Source organism: Cygnus olor, chromosome 1 (assembly GCF_009769625.2).
Source record: "Cygnus olor isolate bCygOlo1 chromosome 1, bCygOlo1.pri.v2, whole genome shotgun sequence".
NCBI lineage: Eukaryota > Metazoa > Chordata > Aves > Anseriformes > Anatidae > Cygnus > Cygnus olor.
The window spans coordinates 102,392,921-102,409,128 of NC_049169.1; the positions used below are offsets into that span (position 1 = coordinate 102,392,921).

The 16,208-nt window shown below is 38.9% G+C and overlaps 1 protein-coding gene across 10 annotated transcripts in view; it reads right to left on the reverse strand.

The window, feature by feature from the left end:
* TULP3 (TUB like protein 3) overlaps nucleotides 1–16,208 on the reverse strand; it is a 35,693-nt gene that overhangs the window by 3,898 nt on the left and 15,587 nt on the right. For 6 of the 10 annotated variants that reach the window (XM_040574562.1, XM_040574522.1, XM_040574531.1 and 3 more), the window contains exons 2-9: nucleotides 15,775–15,826; nucleotides 11,033–11,195; nucleotides 8,033–8,209; nucleotides 6,141–6,310; nucleotides 4,520–4,717; nucleotides 3,928–4,040; nucleotides 3,391–3,505; nucleotides 847–945 (exon numbers count right to left, since the gene is read on the reverse strand). In XM_040574562.1, coding sequence (XP_040430496.1) covers nucleotides 847–945; nucleotides 3,391–3,505; nucleotides 3,928–4,040; nucleotides 4,520–4,717; nucleotides 6,141–6,310; nucleotides 8,033–8,209; nucleotides 11,033–11,195; nucleotides 15,775–15,807 — 1,068 coding nt within the window. In that variant the 5' untranslated portion in view covers nucleotides 15,808–15,826. Of the gene's footprint in view, nucleotides 1–846; nucleotides 946–3,390; nucleotides 3,506–3,927; nucleotides 4,041–4,519; nucleotides 4,718–6,140; nucleotides 6,311–8,032; nucleotides 8,210–11,032; nucleotides 11,196–15,774; nucleotides 15,827–15,994; nucleotides 16,015–16,208 lie in introns of those variants that run through there. The other 4 variants (XM_040574539.1, XM_040574544.1, XM_040574503.1 and 1 more) reach the window with 2 other exon arrangements.

Here is a 16,208-nt window from a genome sequence, read left to right on the forward strand (position 1 = left end):
TCCACTCTTGAAGGCCACTCTTCTCTGACATCAAAAATACTCTCTTGTTCTACTTATATCCACTCACAACATAGCTGCAGATGCCATTTTCTAGTTTATAACACTGATTGGGTGAACCAGTTGGCATCTGTCCTTTCTGCCACTGGTCTCCCGTCACACCAAATGTAATATCCACATTTAGGGATGCCAGAAGGCATCTTCATCATACTCCTTACTGTATCTTCAGATACACATCTGTAAGCTGCTTGCCAGGAACAAATGCATCTGAGAAACCCTCATATGAGAAATCCTCATTAAACAGCCACAACTCCATCCTTCTCATCCCACTTTCTCCCTAAAGAATCCTCACTTTCCTGGGATTCTTACAAAGATGCTGACACCATTCTGATAAAAATGTACTTACTCTCTTGTTACTACACCAAAATACTGCCCCATCCATTTATTATCCATCTGTTGTAATTCCCATACTGGCTTAAAACGAAAGCTTTTGGGAGATGCGAGTTTGTTCTGTGTTCATGTAACTCTCAGTGTAACAGTGTTCTATCAATGAGGAGTTGTAGGTGCAACAGCAACAAGATACAGTAGCCACTGCAACAGTAAATAGCATTTAGGCTAACTACAAGACAAGAAAGAATACAAACAGTATTCAGAAGGCTACAAATGAGGTAAAAGTCAAGAATAAATTAATTAACACCTTTAGACTACACTGTTACTGTCTGTGAGACTCATTAACAGCCATGGACAACCTTGCTCTAATGACCACTATTGTCACCAACACCCACACCTCTAGGAGAAAGTTTTAACCTCTTCCTCCAATCTGAACCATGACCAAACTTTGTAACTCACATTTTGTGGCTGGATCGGAATTCGCTTATGATTCATGTTCATTCCTGGAATGATCACAGACATTTTTCTGGGACCCTTGAATCCTAATACATTGGTTTCCTGAAATACATGTAAAAGACATTATTTTCAGGAATGGAGATACTCCGTCTCACAGAAAGATAGAAAAGCTGAACTTGAATCCACATTTGTGTTGGTTTTTGGAGATTTGGTAGCTGTAACTGTGCTAGCAGTCATCTAACTCCAAATGTGTTTAATCACTGAAATAGCTCTCTTCTTCCATTTAGAAAACTGTCTCAAAAGACATACAGAGCACTACCTAATTTGTAGTACATCTGCATTGTCTTAATGAAACATCAACAGTGAAATTAGACAAGTGCAATTTCCAGGCATAAATTTCTACATCCAAGGCAAAAGCATGCTAAAATCTTGCTAGTGAGCAAGAGTTAAATATAATAAAGTATACAGATCTTTGATCTGAGACAATGATATACAGACATCACCATTTAGGCTAGAATGCTCCTGAAGAATGAATGGCATTTTTCTTGTGTTTAAGAGCATACCTACTATTTGCTGTCAAATTGTACTCTTTTATAAATGATTAAGAACAGACCCAGAAGGCAAAGTAGTGAGCATCACAGAATATTAGGGATAGGAAGGGACCTTGAAAGATCATCTAGTCCAATCCCCCTGCTGGAGCAGGAACACCTAAATCATGTCACACAGGAACGTGTCCAGTCGGGTTTTGAAAGTCTCCAGAGAAGGAGACTCCACAACCCCCCTGGGCAGCCTGCTCCAGTGCTCTGTCACCCTCATCATAAAAAAGTTTTGTCTCATATTTAAGCGGAACCTCCTATGTTCCAGCTTGCACCCATTGCCCCTTGTCCTAAAGGGGCAATCCATCCAAGCTTCAATCTTAAGACAAGCAGACTTTTCCAGAGTACTGCAAGAGACTGCTCCAGGTAGACTGAGTATAAAAAACAAAGGAAAAAGGTCTTTCTTGGCATTCTCAAACCATTCATTTAATAATGTCAACCAAAATCCAATGTTCCATTTAAAGTGTTTTATTTAAAGTGTTTTGTAACAATGTCAATGATACCTTTAAAACTTCTAAATACCAATTAAAAAGCCAGAATCTTTTAGAATCACTGAGCTAATAGAAGTGATACAACTTCTAATGTCCTAGAGCATTTTCACAGACACAGAATAAAGGTCTTCAGAGCTGCAATCTTTATTATTTCACTTCAGAAAACCAATAAGCACATATGAGAACAAGAGTACTGATTTTATTCATATATAAACTTCACTAACTTCACATATATGAAACGGTTTAAAATCCGAGAAATTGACTTTATGTTTCCTGCTGTACTCATTTTAACACCTTGCTCTGTTCATTTAGGTAGGGAAACAGTTTGGAGAGAGATATTTTACAAGGGCAGGTGACAATAACAAAAGGGAACAGTTTTAAACTAGAAGAGGAGAGATTTAGATTAGATGTTAGAAGGAAATTCTTTACTCAGAAGCTGGTAAGGCACTGGAACATGCTATCTAGAGAAGGTGTTTGCCCATCTCTGGAGGTGTTCAAGGTCAGGTTGGATGGGACCCTGGGCAACCTAATCTAGTGGGTGGCATCCCTGCCTATGCTCCCTTTAAGATCTCTTCCAACCCAAGACATTCTATGAAATGAATAATACTGTATACAAAGATCCAGTGATGTTTCTGTAAACAGGCTAGCACTGGAATTATCAAGTCAATTCTTTTCCCCTACGTGGCATTAAGATTAATAGGAAAAATAAAAAAAGAAAAAAAAATCAAGGTCCAATAGGCTAATGCACCATTAAATTTCTACTACTGTACCTGTGATAAAAGAAAAATTTCTCCACTTGACTGGCTTTTATTTTGTAAAGTATCTTAAATTTTCCTCAAACCTCAGGACTGGAATATGAATCAACGTGTTTTGAAAAACTTCACAGAATTCTACAGTGATTTAACTACAAGTACATTGTCTTCTATGCCTTAGACTGAGATGACCCACAAGACCAAAATCCTGTCTCTAGGACAAGAGACAGTGATAGTGAATAGCTTCCCCTGGAAATGTGCCCTTACTAACAACATGCTACTACTGAAATAATACCAGCTCACTTCTATTTACCAAAATGCCTTTAGTTCTGCTAAAAATAGCTCTACTTCATGAGACATTTCCAGTTACTTTGTAGTGTCTACCAGCTGGGCAAGAGGCAGTTCATGATGTTGCTAGCTCCGTATCAAGGATATGCTGAGTGGCAACATGCCTAATGCTGGGTCAGGTGACAAGTCCGTCAGAACATTAGTTTGGATCTCTCTCTCTCCTCTGACATTTTTTTTCCCATTAAACTTGTAAAAATTTATATTTGAGGCCTCTGCCCTTTATCATATCTGGTCGAAATTGGTTAGTTAGTTCAAAAGTTAAATGAGGGAGGATGCAGGCAGCATGATTTTGTGAGTCCCATTTCCTTAGTAATAAGGCTACAAAAAAGAAGCGCATAAAAGGGAAGAGGCGCTACTTACATAATAGATAGCTGCAAGCTCCTGTCGGGTACGGGCCTTTTCCAATAGGCCTTGTGCCTTGATTGGGCTAATTCCATGGTCATAGACCGTAAATTTAGTTCCCATGAGGTTTGACCTAATGTCAGGTTATGGAAAGACAGAAAAAGAAAGAGGCATCAGTGGATTTTTTTTTAATCATCTGAAGGCATATGTGCAGCACTGAGAAAATACATGCCTCTGGTCATCGGGTTTGTCCACAGTCAGCTCAGTAAGGAATTTCAGTGAAGTGTCCATTGTAAACCGAGCATGTAACCTGTACTAGAAAAAGCCCCGAGCCAGAATTCCTCCAAATTCTGAATTATCATTGTGAATGGTACCTCTAAAGGAGGCTTGCCAACCCAGGTGAGTACACATGGCATTAAGCAGGAAAAGGTTAATACATTTTCTGAATTGATATCAAATTGCTATTTTTAACTCCAACTATACTAACATGTAAATTCTACCTTTCCTATTGCAGAAGATGTACATTTGTCCGTAGTTTTTTCCTGTGGTTCTCACCTGAGTTTTCCAATGAAACTTTCCCCTTCCCGGGATAAATCAGTTGGGTCAACTGATATGAGGTAATTGGACGTTTTGCTCTTTTTTCGTTTTCTCCCAGCAAGAAGGAATGTCTGGAAATACAAAACTTTGATCAAGACTGGTGTTTTGAAAGAATGCAGAAGCACTGCTATCCAAACTGTTACATCTCCATTTTTTGTTCTATACTGTTATTACTGTCTCCATATTTTTCTGTTCCACAAGTACCCAGCCTGAATTCCTGTTCTTCCAATCAGCTCACTCAACAGTCTGGATATAATGCAACTGCCTTTTCTAGTCTTTCCTCTGTTTCTTCTCAACAGACCAATCTCTTTGCTTTTCTTTATCCCTGACATTTTTATACTTTATTTCATCTTTCATTGTATTATGGCTTCTAAACTTGCCAACATCCTCCTTAGTGCCTTGGCCAAATATAAACTGTCCTCATTTACATGCTGTCTCTCCTCGGTTTCTGGTGTCTTACCAATTTATGCACTGCTCTCTGTTACACCAAAAATATTATGTGGTTGGAGTACAATAGCCAAGCCAAGATACTGTGTGCTGCTTCCAATACCTTTCTGTTGTCATCCCTTTCCAGATGCATGTAATAAGTAGGGAAGAGGCCCCGGTCCATTCCCTTCTTATCTCTAGTGATTCGACATTTGATTGTAATACCACGGGGTGCAGGGCGTAATGCAAAATCCTCCAAGTTCTCTACTTCTCCCAGATGTGCAACTGCCTGAGGGGATGGACTACAGGAAGCACCTGTTTCCTGTGGGAAGAACCATCATATTAGCAAACCAATATCAGATCAGAGGATCTGGTATTCCCTAGGAAAAGAAAGGCTTGTTGAAACAGAAGATCTCATGCCTCAAGAATATATTTGGGAAAGGAAAGTTGAATGAGAAAACAGTTGTGTTTCTCTGAAGAAAGTGGCTGAAGACTTTTTTACTCTGAGTAGTCTAACCCTCCAAGGGGAGGAGAGAAAAAGTAGACATGAACTAGGGAAAAAGTGAATTACTAGGAACAGGAAAATAGGTTGATACACCATAAATGTTCTAATCAAACAGGCTCTCTGCTTTTAGAGCTTCAAACACTCTGTGGGAAATAAGGCAGCATGATGAACTGGACTGATGGATGCTGCAATAAGACAGAATGTGCTTTCTGCAACTGAATTGAGCACTAAGCTTATGTTGGTTCTGAAAAGCAGCAGAAACAGCAAGATGACAGTGGAACCTTCACAACTAAATGCTGGAGGAGCCTTGGAGCAATGCATACAGTCAGGATGCAAGTTATGGTCACCAAAGGAACTAGAATTCTAGTGGAAATCTGGTATCACATATTAAAGTCATTTTTCTTAGAGGTAGCTGAATCCTGTAGATTGTAGAACCCAGGGTATTCTTTGTCTGACTGGGCCTAGGAGATGAGGCTGATGGTTTACCCCTATTACCAGGTCCAGAGAGTAGAAAGTCTGAGTGAGTACACACATACATGCGCACACTTGAAATTCGCTAGTGGTTCTCACCCACCCCTTGTGGCACCCCTACAAGTCATCTCCAGCAATTGACACCCATACCCCAGTCACTCAAGTTACTAGCGACCAGACCTCTCGTATTACTCACTGGCAGCGTAGCACATCATACACCCAGTCACCTCACAAGCATATTCACATTGGTCTCCTGAAAAGTAGCACAGACTTAAGTACATTCAGGATTGCTGCAGACTTTTATCCCCTCCCTGTTTTCCCATGTATGTTGCTCCTTGATCCACCTTGCTTTTTTCCAGCCCTCTTGTGTCCCTTTCTACAAAGAAAATTTTGTATAATCCCAGAATTTTTCCTGTTCCATTGCAAAATTCTGCTCACCCTTGCATCCCCCATTAAAACTTAAAATCTTTCAAGCAGACTAGTGGATTTTGAGCCAGAGACAATGGTCTAATCTTTCTCCTTTGAGCATCATAAGGGTAGCTGATTCAGTGTGTTCTGTTCTTCACTGATTAGGTTACTTGGGTTGGGTTCCTCCACCCATCATTGTTCCTTTGATCATTACTAGGTCTTTGTGTTTAACTCATGGAGCCTTCTGTTAGATAACCTGACAATCTTGTCCTTCCCCTGCCTTCAGGGATTAATGACAGCTCCAAATACTGTATTTTAACCCATTGCTAAAAGGGTTAGTAAGTCAAAATCAAGCACATACCCAGTCCTTATCAGAAACTGATTTCAAAACACCTACTGCAAAGGATTTCTCACTGGTTGCAGAACTAGGCCTCTCAGATTCAGGATGTGGTGAATGAGATGCTGGTCTCTTACTAGCTTCTTCCTCTTCTTCTGTGTCCTCCTCATCAAAATTCAAACTGCCTGAAATTCCTGTCAGAACATAGGATCAAGCAAGTAACCTTTGAAAGAAGGTGTCATGAGATCAGGATATCACTATTCACATAAGACCCTTACATAACTATCCTGTTCTATCTCTTCAATTATTTTCTGTTTTTCCAACTGCTGATTTTCTTCATGCTATATTGTTTCCTGAGCTTTGAAATTCAAACCAGTGGTGACATTTTACAGCTGACAGCGTGCAGCTGATTAAGCTTTTATTAATGCATATTTTACATGATATAGCACATTGTTTAGCATATGCTACCATTGAATTAAATTTTGCCTATTTTTATGCAGAAAAGCTCTCCATGCTTTAAGAACAAAAAAGGCAATCCAGCTCAATAGGGTGAAACGTACCCTGCAGCTTGGACTCTACAGAATTTACATCCTTTACCATTTCCACTTAGTATTATAGACACTGAAATGAAGTATGATACTTCTTTAATTAGATGCTTTCCTGTTCTTACATCAGTAGCAGTAACTCAGGTTTCTTAAATATTACTAATGATTTGATTTTCGGAATGGAAACAGAACTGTCCCAGTATTTATTTATTTAATCTTAAACCAAGCACAGCTATGTAGGGATGACTGGGTATATAACAAAAATAACTCTGAATAAAGACTACATCTGAACACATCACTATTTGGTGTTTCCTTTTACTTGGTGTTATATCATTTTGTTCTGCAAGTCCGTTCCTTAATTTTGCTGTAGAATGGAAAAGCATACAAAGCACTGTAGAATATGGACAGACTCAGCCTACTAAGCTGAATTTGTTTCTGTGAATCAGTAGTACAACAGTGTTCCAATACAGGGGACACTGCTGTAAGTTCTTTGTCTCACATAAAACAGAAAAACATAGTCTTAATACCTTGTCTGTAAACTTTCCAACGTGCATTTGGAAAGAGGAAAGGTGCTGACTAGAGCCAATTTCAAAGTTCACTGCTTATATTTTACCTAGACTAAGTTCTCCTGGAGTTTCTGGATATTTTCTCCTGCTTCCTTCCCTAACTCTTGTGTAATGTCGTTATCCATAGATAACAGCTGTTTCACATGACAACAGAATAAAAGTATTCCTATACATGGTAGCATTCATAAAGTGTACTAGAAACATTCTGGGAGATAGTCTCAGCAAAATGAAACAAGTTGCACAGCACATTAAACAATAGCCATTACTTTGCTTAGACTGTATACAACAAAAAGGCTTCCTGTGGTACTATAACAGCAACTTAAGATGCTTGGCAGGCAGAGATAGATGCTCCCCTGGGAAACTACTCAGGGGGATACAGCCCCTGACACAGGAAGAGCACCTTTGTTGTTAGTGTCCTCAACGGTTAAATTATGGCATTACTGGTTTTAGAAGGTTCTGCCGTTGTGAAAATACTCAAGTATTTTGTATATCGTATCCAGATATATCTGGAATAAAAACACCCCGAACTTTAGCAAAATGTGAAGTATAATGTTTTGTCACCAAAAAAATCTTAGATTTTTTTTTTAGAAAGGCCAGAAAATTATAAAGCATACTGTCATATTCCAATTAACAACAGAAGAAGGAACTGCAGATCTGCATTTCTACATGCTGTAGAATCCACTAGCTTTGCTTGTAAGAGGAAGATCCTACAGACATTTGTTTCATGATTTCTTAAATGCTACTGAAAAAAAAATTACAAGTAGAAGAGTCCTGAAAAAGACCTCTGCCCATTATCAACTCTTACCTCGTTTCTCTAAGATTTCTTGCAGATCTGGCTTGCCTGATGTTTCTGTTAGAGACTGTCCATCCTTTTCCTCATCTGCATTGTCTTCTGTTATGGAAGATCCAACAGAGAGAGTTTGGACCTTGGTTCCTAAATCTTGCACTTCTGATTTCAGGAAAGCAGCTGGTCCATCAATGCCTTCAGGCCAAAATGAGAGAGAATGCAAAAGTCTCGTTTTTACAGGTAAATACATTTCCCGGGATGGTTGGTTTCTCTTTCACCTTCCCTGGCTCAAGCATCCCTTTAAAGTACTGATGTATTCTTGTTTACTTCAACTTTTGTCAGACCTGGGAGGAGCCAGGCCTGACTGTGGTACAGATCTCCTGTCACTTTACACGTCAGGCATGAGTTTCTCCATTTGTAAGTCATTGTATATAGTTTTTTTCAAGGACTCAAGCAATTAGGATAAGCAGTATTTGTCATGCACATTGGTACCTTTCAATTTATTTATGGGTAACTACTCTTTCCAACTCCTTGTTTGGACTCCTTGTTTGTAAGGAGTGGTATTGAGTGAGTGCTCTACAGTGAACATCACAGATCAATCTGATAAAAAGCATCCACAGCTACAAGCTTAACAAACTGAGCCTCCTCTTCTCCAGGCTAAACAACCCCAGTTCCCTCAGCCATTCCTCACAGGACTTGTGTTCCAGGCCCTTCACCAGCTTCGTAGCCCTTCTCTGGACACAGTCCAGGGCCTCGATGTCCTTCTTGTAGTGAGGGGCCCAAAACTGAATACAGTACTTGAGGTGGCCTCACCAGAGCTGAGTACAGGGGGACAATCACCTCCCTGGTCCTGCTGGCTACACTATTCCTGATACAAGCCAAGATGCCATTGGCCTTCTTGGCCACCTGGGCACACTGCCAGCTCATGTTTAGCTGAGCATCAACCAATACCCCCAGATCCTTTTCCTCTGCACAGCTTTCCAGCCACTCTGCCCCAAGCCTGTAGCATTGCATGGGGTTGTTGTGATCAAAGTGCAGGACCTGGCACTTAGCCATGCTGAATTTCATCCTGTTGGCCTATGGCCATCTATCCAACCTGTTCAGGTCCCTCTGCAGGGCCTTCCTATCCTCCAGCAGATCGACACTTCCCCCCAACTTGGTGTCGTCTGCAAACTCACTGAGAGTGCGCTCAATTCCCTTGTCCAAATAATCAATAAAGATATTAAAGAGGATGGGCCCCAACGCCGACCCCTGAGGAACACCACTGGTGACCGGTCGCCATCTGGATTTCATTCAGTTCACCACCACTCTTGACCCGGCCATCCAGCCAGTTTTTAACCCAGCAAAGAGCGTACCTGTCCAAGCCCCCAACTTAATGTCCACATTACCAAGTCTCCAGTCATCTGGGACCACTCTGCTGATAGACTACTGATAGATGATGGAAAGCAGCTTGGCAATCACATCTGCCAGCTCCCTCAGCAACCTCAGGTGGATCTCATCTGGCCCCATGGACTTGTGACAGTCCAGGTGGAGCAGCAGGTCTCTAACTGTTTCCACCTGAACTGTGGGGGGTTTATTCTGCTTCCCATCCCAGACTTCCAGGTTGGGAGGCTGAGGAACCCAAGGATAACTGGTCTGACTATTAAAAAACAGATGTAAAGAAAGCATTGAGAATCTTAGCCTTTTCCTTATCCTCAGTAGTCCTGTTCCCCACCGTGCCCAGTAAAAGATGGAGATTCTCCTTTGCCCTCCTCTTACTGTTAATATATTCGTAGAAATATTTTTTGTTATCTTACCATAGTGGCCAGGTTGAGCTCATGTTGGACTTTAGCCTTTCTGATTTTTTCCCTGCATGTGCTGACAACTTCCTTGTACTCTCCCTGAGTTGCCTGTCCCTTCTTCCACCGGACATAAACTCTCTTTTTCTCCTGGAGGCTCAACAAATGTTCCCTTTTCAGCCACGCCAGTCTTCTTCCCCACCGGCTCATCTTATGGCACACAGGGACAGCCTGTCTCCTGTGCCCTTAAGACTTCCTTTTTGAGGAGTATCCAGCCTTCTTTGTCCCCTCTCCCCTTTGGGTCTGACTCCCAAGAGTCATTTGTTTGCACTCAAGAAACTTTAGAACTACGTATGCTAGTGAGGGAGTAGTAAAATTCATTTTTTCTTGTAGTTTCAGTACTACTGAAGTTTCCTAACTTCAAATGTCTATCAATCTTTTCTGTTTCTCTCTTCCTCTCTCCTCATTTAAAGCTGTCCTTCTTCAGATTTCCCCAACCCAGTTTTAAACATGTAAATTCTACATCACCACTCTCCTCCTCAGCCCATGATTGTGAAAGAGATCTTGAGACCAAGAAAAACATTTAAAAGACAGGATCTCAGGGGATATCATATGTGATTTTCAAACTAGGTAACATTGGTTTAAATTCTACTCTGCAAATTAATTCCCTATTAATCTAACAGTGGTATTATAACATCCTGCATTAGTATGCATCTCAAAGCCTATTTGCTGTTACTTTCTTGATAGCCTGACAGGATCTTGGCTCTCATAAACTACTTCCTGACATTTCTACTGCAATGTAGGGCTTCCACATCCAGTCATATCCAATCTTGAGATGGAGCATACATTGATTCTATGAAGGACAGTAAAGGCAGCCAGCACTGGACTATTCTCTTTTCTTTATTCTACTGCTTCAGAAAACTCTTACTCTGTATTTGTAGCTCCCTGCCAATATAGAAGTTCCTAGCCCATTTCTACACTTCTTCTTAGCTAAACACAAGTAAGAGTGTACTGAAAGGCAGCTGTCACAAAATTCAAGATATTTTTTTTACTTGTTTATACAGTTCAGTATTTCTCTACTACACTAATAATACAATTGTACTTGTGTACATAAAAAAAGGTGTGATCAATCTTGTTTATTGCTTGACCACTGTCACACCAATGTAGGTCACCACATGTGACATAAAATGTATGCGCTGGCATTTTGAGGAACATCATTGCAATTGGGTTGATTACTTACCATGTAGCATAACATCACTGTGGAACGGGGTAGGAGTTTCTACTAAAGGAGTCTGCTCCTCGCATCCTTTGGGCTTTGGCCTGCGCAGCTTTGCCTCAGGATTTGGCTGTACCATCAAGGGATCAAGACGTTTTTTCCTCTGCTTCTTCTCTAGAAGAGCTCTCTGAAATAAAGAAAAACATGAAATAGGAATGAGTAACCACATCCAGAGAGGCAGTGCCTCAGCCACTGGTAATGACATGCTAGTGGATCTCCAATCAACCTAAAATGCACTTGTGAACTTTTACAAAAATCCTAGATACACACACCACAGTGTCTTTGGAGCGAGATACTCCAAAGCCCTTGGTTCTCCATCAGTGATTGATGGGTGATGAGGACACCTGCTTATTTTCTGATCTATCCTGAGACCATCAATAGATAATTATAATTCCTTTTAACAGATAATTTTAACTCCTTTAACTCCATTCCTCCTAACTCCTGCAGTAAAAACTGCAGCAACCCTTAAAATCAGACAAATTCATCATTCACTTAGACACTTCATATAGTAATGTTGCAACATACAGCATATTCTGTCAATTTTATTACTCCATGCATCATACTTAAGCTAATAGAACAAACCAAACATCACACAAGGACTCTCCATTTGCTGCACTATAGTTACAATTGGACTAGACATTCTGTCTTTTAGGACAACTTCCCGTGTGTACAGGGAATATATAGTTTATCCTCACTGGTTTGTACAATTAAACTAACATTGACAACCAAGATTATCACCAAGATTAACACCAAGATTATCAGAGTAAAAATAAGAGCCCGTGACCTATTAATTATATGGCAATTAAGCCTTCCATTATATTAGCATACAATTTCTAAACATCCTTAACAAGGGCTTATTCTGCCGCTGCAGTTATAAATGCTGTCACAATGCAGTAAAAGCAGGTCAGTACTTGCAACTGAAATGGCTTTTGTGACAAAGGCTATCATCTAACAGGGAGAACTCAGACAGCTCCCAGAAACCGATGTTTCAAGATAAAACAGAGGAGGAAAAAAACAAACAAACAAACAAAAACCCACAGTCATTAAAATAAGACTGATTTAGTAATAGGAAAAGATCTACCTTGTAAAATATTTCTATGTAATTCAGGATTGAAAGGAAATAACTTTATATCCATATGCTAATGTTAAAAATAAAACATTTTTCTAAAAATACTTTCTTCACCAAGTGCTTCTCAGTTAAGGATCCAAGGATCCAACAGATAAACAGTAACAACAACTCAATTCACTTGAGACTAATGTTTTTGGAATCCTTTCCTCTCCTGTTACGCTCTTTCTCTCTCTTGTTGGATCTTTCCTCTCCTGTTAGGCTTTTTATCTCAAGTGAGGACAGTTTCTCAGGCAACTTCTCCCTGAAAGGTTCCAACATAACTCAGCCCTTGGTCCTTTATTCTTTCTTTCTTTCTGCTTTTCAAGTTATTTTCTCCAAAATACATATTTTTTCAAATTCATGATTTCACTTTGAAGACTAGATGGCAATACAGGTACCACTCATTACTGCAAAATTATTTGTAAGGATTGTCCTGGACAGCAAAAAATACATAGAATTTCAAAGAGATTATCAGACTGGACTAGAGAAGAGGAAGGAAAATAAGCAGTAAAGTAAAATTCTGAGAAAATGCTCAGTCATCACAGGTCACAATATTTTCTATACAAGCATAGTCAAACTATCCAGAACAATTTAAGTATTTTTTTTTAATTATATTGTAAATTAATGCTAAGTGAAAATTAAAAATACATCTGTAGTATTTTCTAAATCTCTAATAGTTGACATAAAAGGAGATGGGAAAAAACGGAACAAAAAATTAAAGTTAAGATTTGAGAAAAACTGTTGCCAAGGCTTTTCTACATGACAAATAGACAGATTAGAAAAAATAAAACAAATTCATCCTAAAGGTAGTAAGAAAGTACACAGATGGAAATTGATATTGGGATCAGTATAGGATATAATAATTTTTAGAGTTACTAAACTGATTATGCTATTAGATCTTTTTTTTTTAAACATTTTACTACTCACCTGTCTATAAATTTATTTTCTTATTATAGTAAATTCTGCTTCATTAAAGACTTCCTGAGGACTCACCAATCTAACAGGGTAATAGGGTCATACTGAAACATATATTTTATTGCTGGTATATGTGACTAACCTTCTTTTCACAAGAACTTCAAGATAACCAAAGCGACAAAATCTGATAGTAATTTCATTTGTTTTTAAAAGGTTTCTTTCTACTGCTTTGCTTACTGAGATGAAAATCTACAAGCTCACTGATGGGATGGTTAGTAGCAGTTCTTTCTCTATGCACAAGGTGGCAAAGCAGCATTACCTTCAGCACTGTGTGCTCTTAGACTTGTTCCACTAAGATGAAATCTAAAAAAACAAGCTGTATTTTGTTTCCTTTTGTTTACTGAGTGGCCTTGTCCTCCACCTCTGAGTCACAGTAAAAGTTCATATAGCATTACAACAAAAAAATCAGATAGTTCATGAACAGAACACAGGAACATTTAACCCATGAAATAAATAACAGACACCAAGTATCATGATTCATTCAGGATTTTGTGAACTCCGCATATTAAATACTTTCAGAAACATTTTCTTTGCACCACAGAAAAGCACAACATCAGGACAGAGGATGACTGAACAATCACAAACCATCAGCTCTGGTTCTAATGAGTTTCCAATGTGCTGCCTAAGAAGTCAGATGCATCAGATGAATACATCATATCAGACTAATATGAGAAGCAGTTTGGTACTCTTCCTACTAGTGCGATGAACAGAAAGATTGTACGCAAGAAGGCTTCAACCACTCCACTCTTGAAGATGCAATATCATACTATTTATTATTTGGCATGGTCCCACCTTAGTAGGCCACATGGGATGGATCCTAGCACTGCGGCATCCTCTCCTCTCCTCTCTTCCAGCTCCTCCTCAGTTCATACTGAGGCACCAGGGACAATGCTAGTGATGATGGCATTAATGAAAAACTTGGTGTCAATAATACCAAACTAAGTGCATTCAGAAATATGCCTACAGCTTCACCCTCCGCATTATTTTTTTTTTATTATTTATTTGTTATATTTTACTAAAACTTTCTAGCTGTCATTGTTTGAAGATGATTGCAATCAATAAAATCAAAAAAAGCCTGAAATAAAATTGCAAAAGTGTATGAATTCTATAAACTCACTTCTTCACGGTTTAACTGACAGCTGCTCCACAGAAATCCCACCCAGCCCAGCAGCTCTGATTTGGTGGAACAGTGCTGTATCTCCATGGCAATGTCTGAAATTGGCATACATTGACCACAATATCTAACACTAAGAGCCAGTAGCGACTGCCAGCTCATGACCCAAGACAACAATCCTGAAATGGACATCAAGGTTCATCACCAAGCAGTAAGACCATCTTTAGTCTGGGAACTTCTTACTGAATGGCATTGGGCATTATGTGCCTTTTTTTTTTTAAGATTATTTCTGAGATCTTTCTCTCAAGCTAATGCCTTTTTTTTTTTCTCCAATAAGTATTACTGAAAAGCTTATAGGTAAAAGGATTATTGTAGCTTCTACGGTTAAGACCAAAGATCATTTTTCCTCCCTGATCTGAAGTGTTTTAGGTAACAGCCTACATATGTACTGAGATAAAATTGGTAATAAATCCAACGGCTGAATTCAAAGCTAAATAGACTAGAACTAACAAACAAGTTTTGGTAAAGTGGGCTACTAACCAATACATCAGTTCCCCAAAGAGTGTTATGTCTGGATTTAAAGATCCTCAGCTGAGAGACAGCATTTTTAAAGAACATACTTTAAAGTTCTACCTAGATTTATTTAATGTAATATGGTGATTTCTGTTTCATGTGGAATAGGCAGCTAGATAACTATAATAATTTCACAACTTCTAACCTATAGAGAAGCATTTGAAATTTCACAGAGGATGCACACTTTATTGCTTTCATGAGGAGCTAATCAAGACATCCAGCAAACAGCACTCACATGCTTTAAAAATTAAGACATAAATCCTAATATCTGATAAATACTTGGCTGCATTTGATTTTATTTAGTTATTTACTTTTGGGAAATGAAAAAAGAAATAGAAATATGCTGGAAATCTCTTTCAACATCAGTATTAAGCAGATCTTTCGATAGCTTAGGGAAGACTTCTCTTTCACTTTGAGGCTTAAATGGTAATTCCCTAGAGTCTTCCAACCTTTTTATTCATTCCTCCCGTTTGGTGACTCAATCCCAATGAAATTAGAAGGACATGTGGAAAAGTAAATGTATCAAAGAAATCAAATCTACATGCCATAGCAATATTGACTAACAAAAGCCAGGCGAATCTTTAAAGAAAAATGTTAGAAATCAGTTCTATTTATATTCTTCAGACTAAGCATTTTTAATCACTTCACTCCCAGTTCTCAAGTCTCTGTGACACTGTGAATTCACATAAAACCTTGCATATCACAACTCAAGTTAAAGAATGTGGGCAGGATTCACTGTTGCTGTACACTTCATGTAGTTCTGAGCAAAAAACTACAGAGTAGATTACAACAGGCTGGGCGATCAAGAGGAAAACTGAGGGAGAGGAAGGAAGAGAAAAATGAAACAAGCACTTTAACCTCCTCCCTTCCTACAACAAGATGGCTAATGTTTGTTTTCCTGTTCTTATTTTTGCCAGCTTGTGCACAATCATTTACCTGATTCTCTAATTTCAGTTGTCGTAGTTTCATGCCTTCATCCTCAAAAATGCTGTGAAAGTGAAAGAAATAAACAATTATTAGTAGAAAATAGTTTGCATTACAAGAACACAATATTCATAGACTGCAACATAACTGTCAAGTTTTAAAAAAAAAACGTAAAGCATAATTTCTATCCCACAGGAAGACCAAGCCACAAGGCATTATAAAAGAAACATACTTCATGTTCTGTCACAAACAAGACCAGCCTGTGATTTAGTCACTTTAGTAAACTGTTCTGAAAACATTTTGTAAGTGAAAAGAAACTTCATTACTCATAGATAGATAACGAGCCACTGCTGAGGTGGGCTTTGAGACAAGACAATTCAGTATAGTCTATCCTTCATAAAATACCCAATTCCAAACTAAATCAAAAAGTTGAGGCTTTGTCTTGG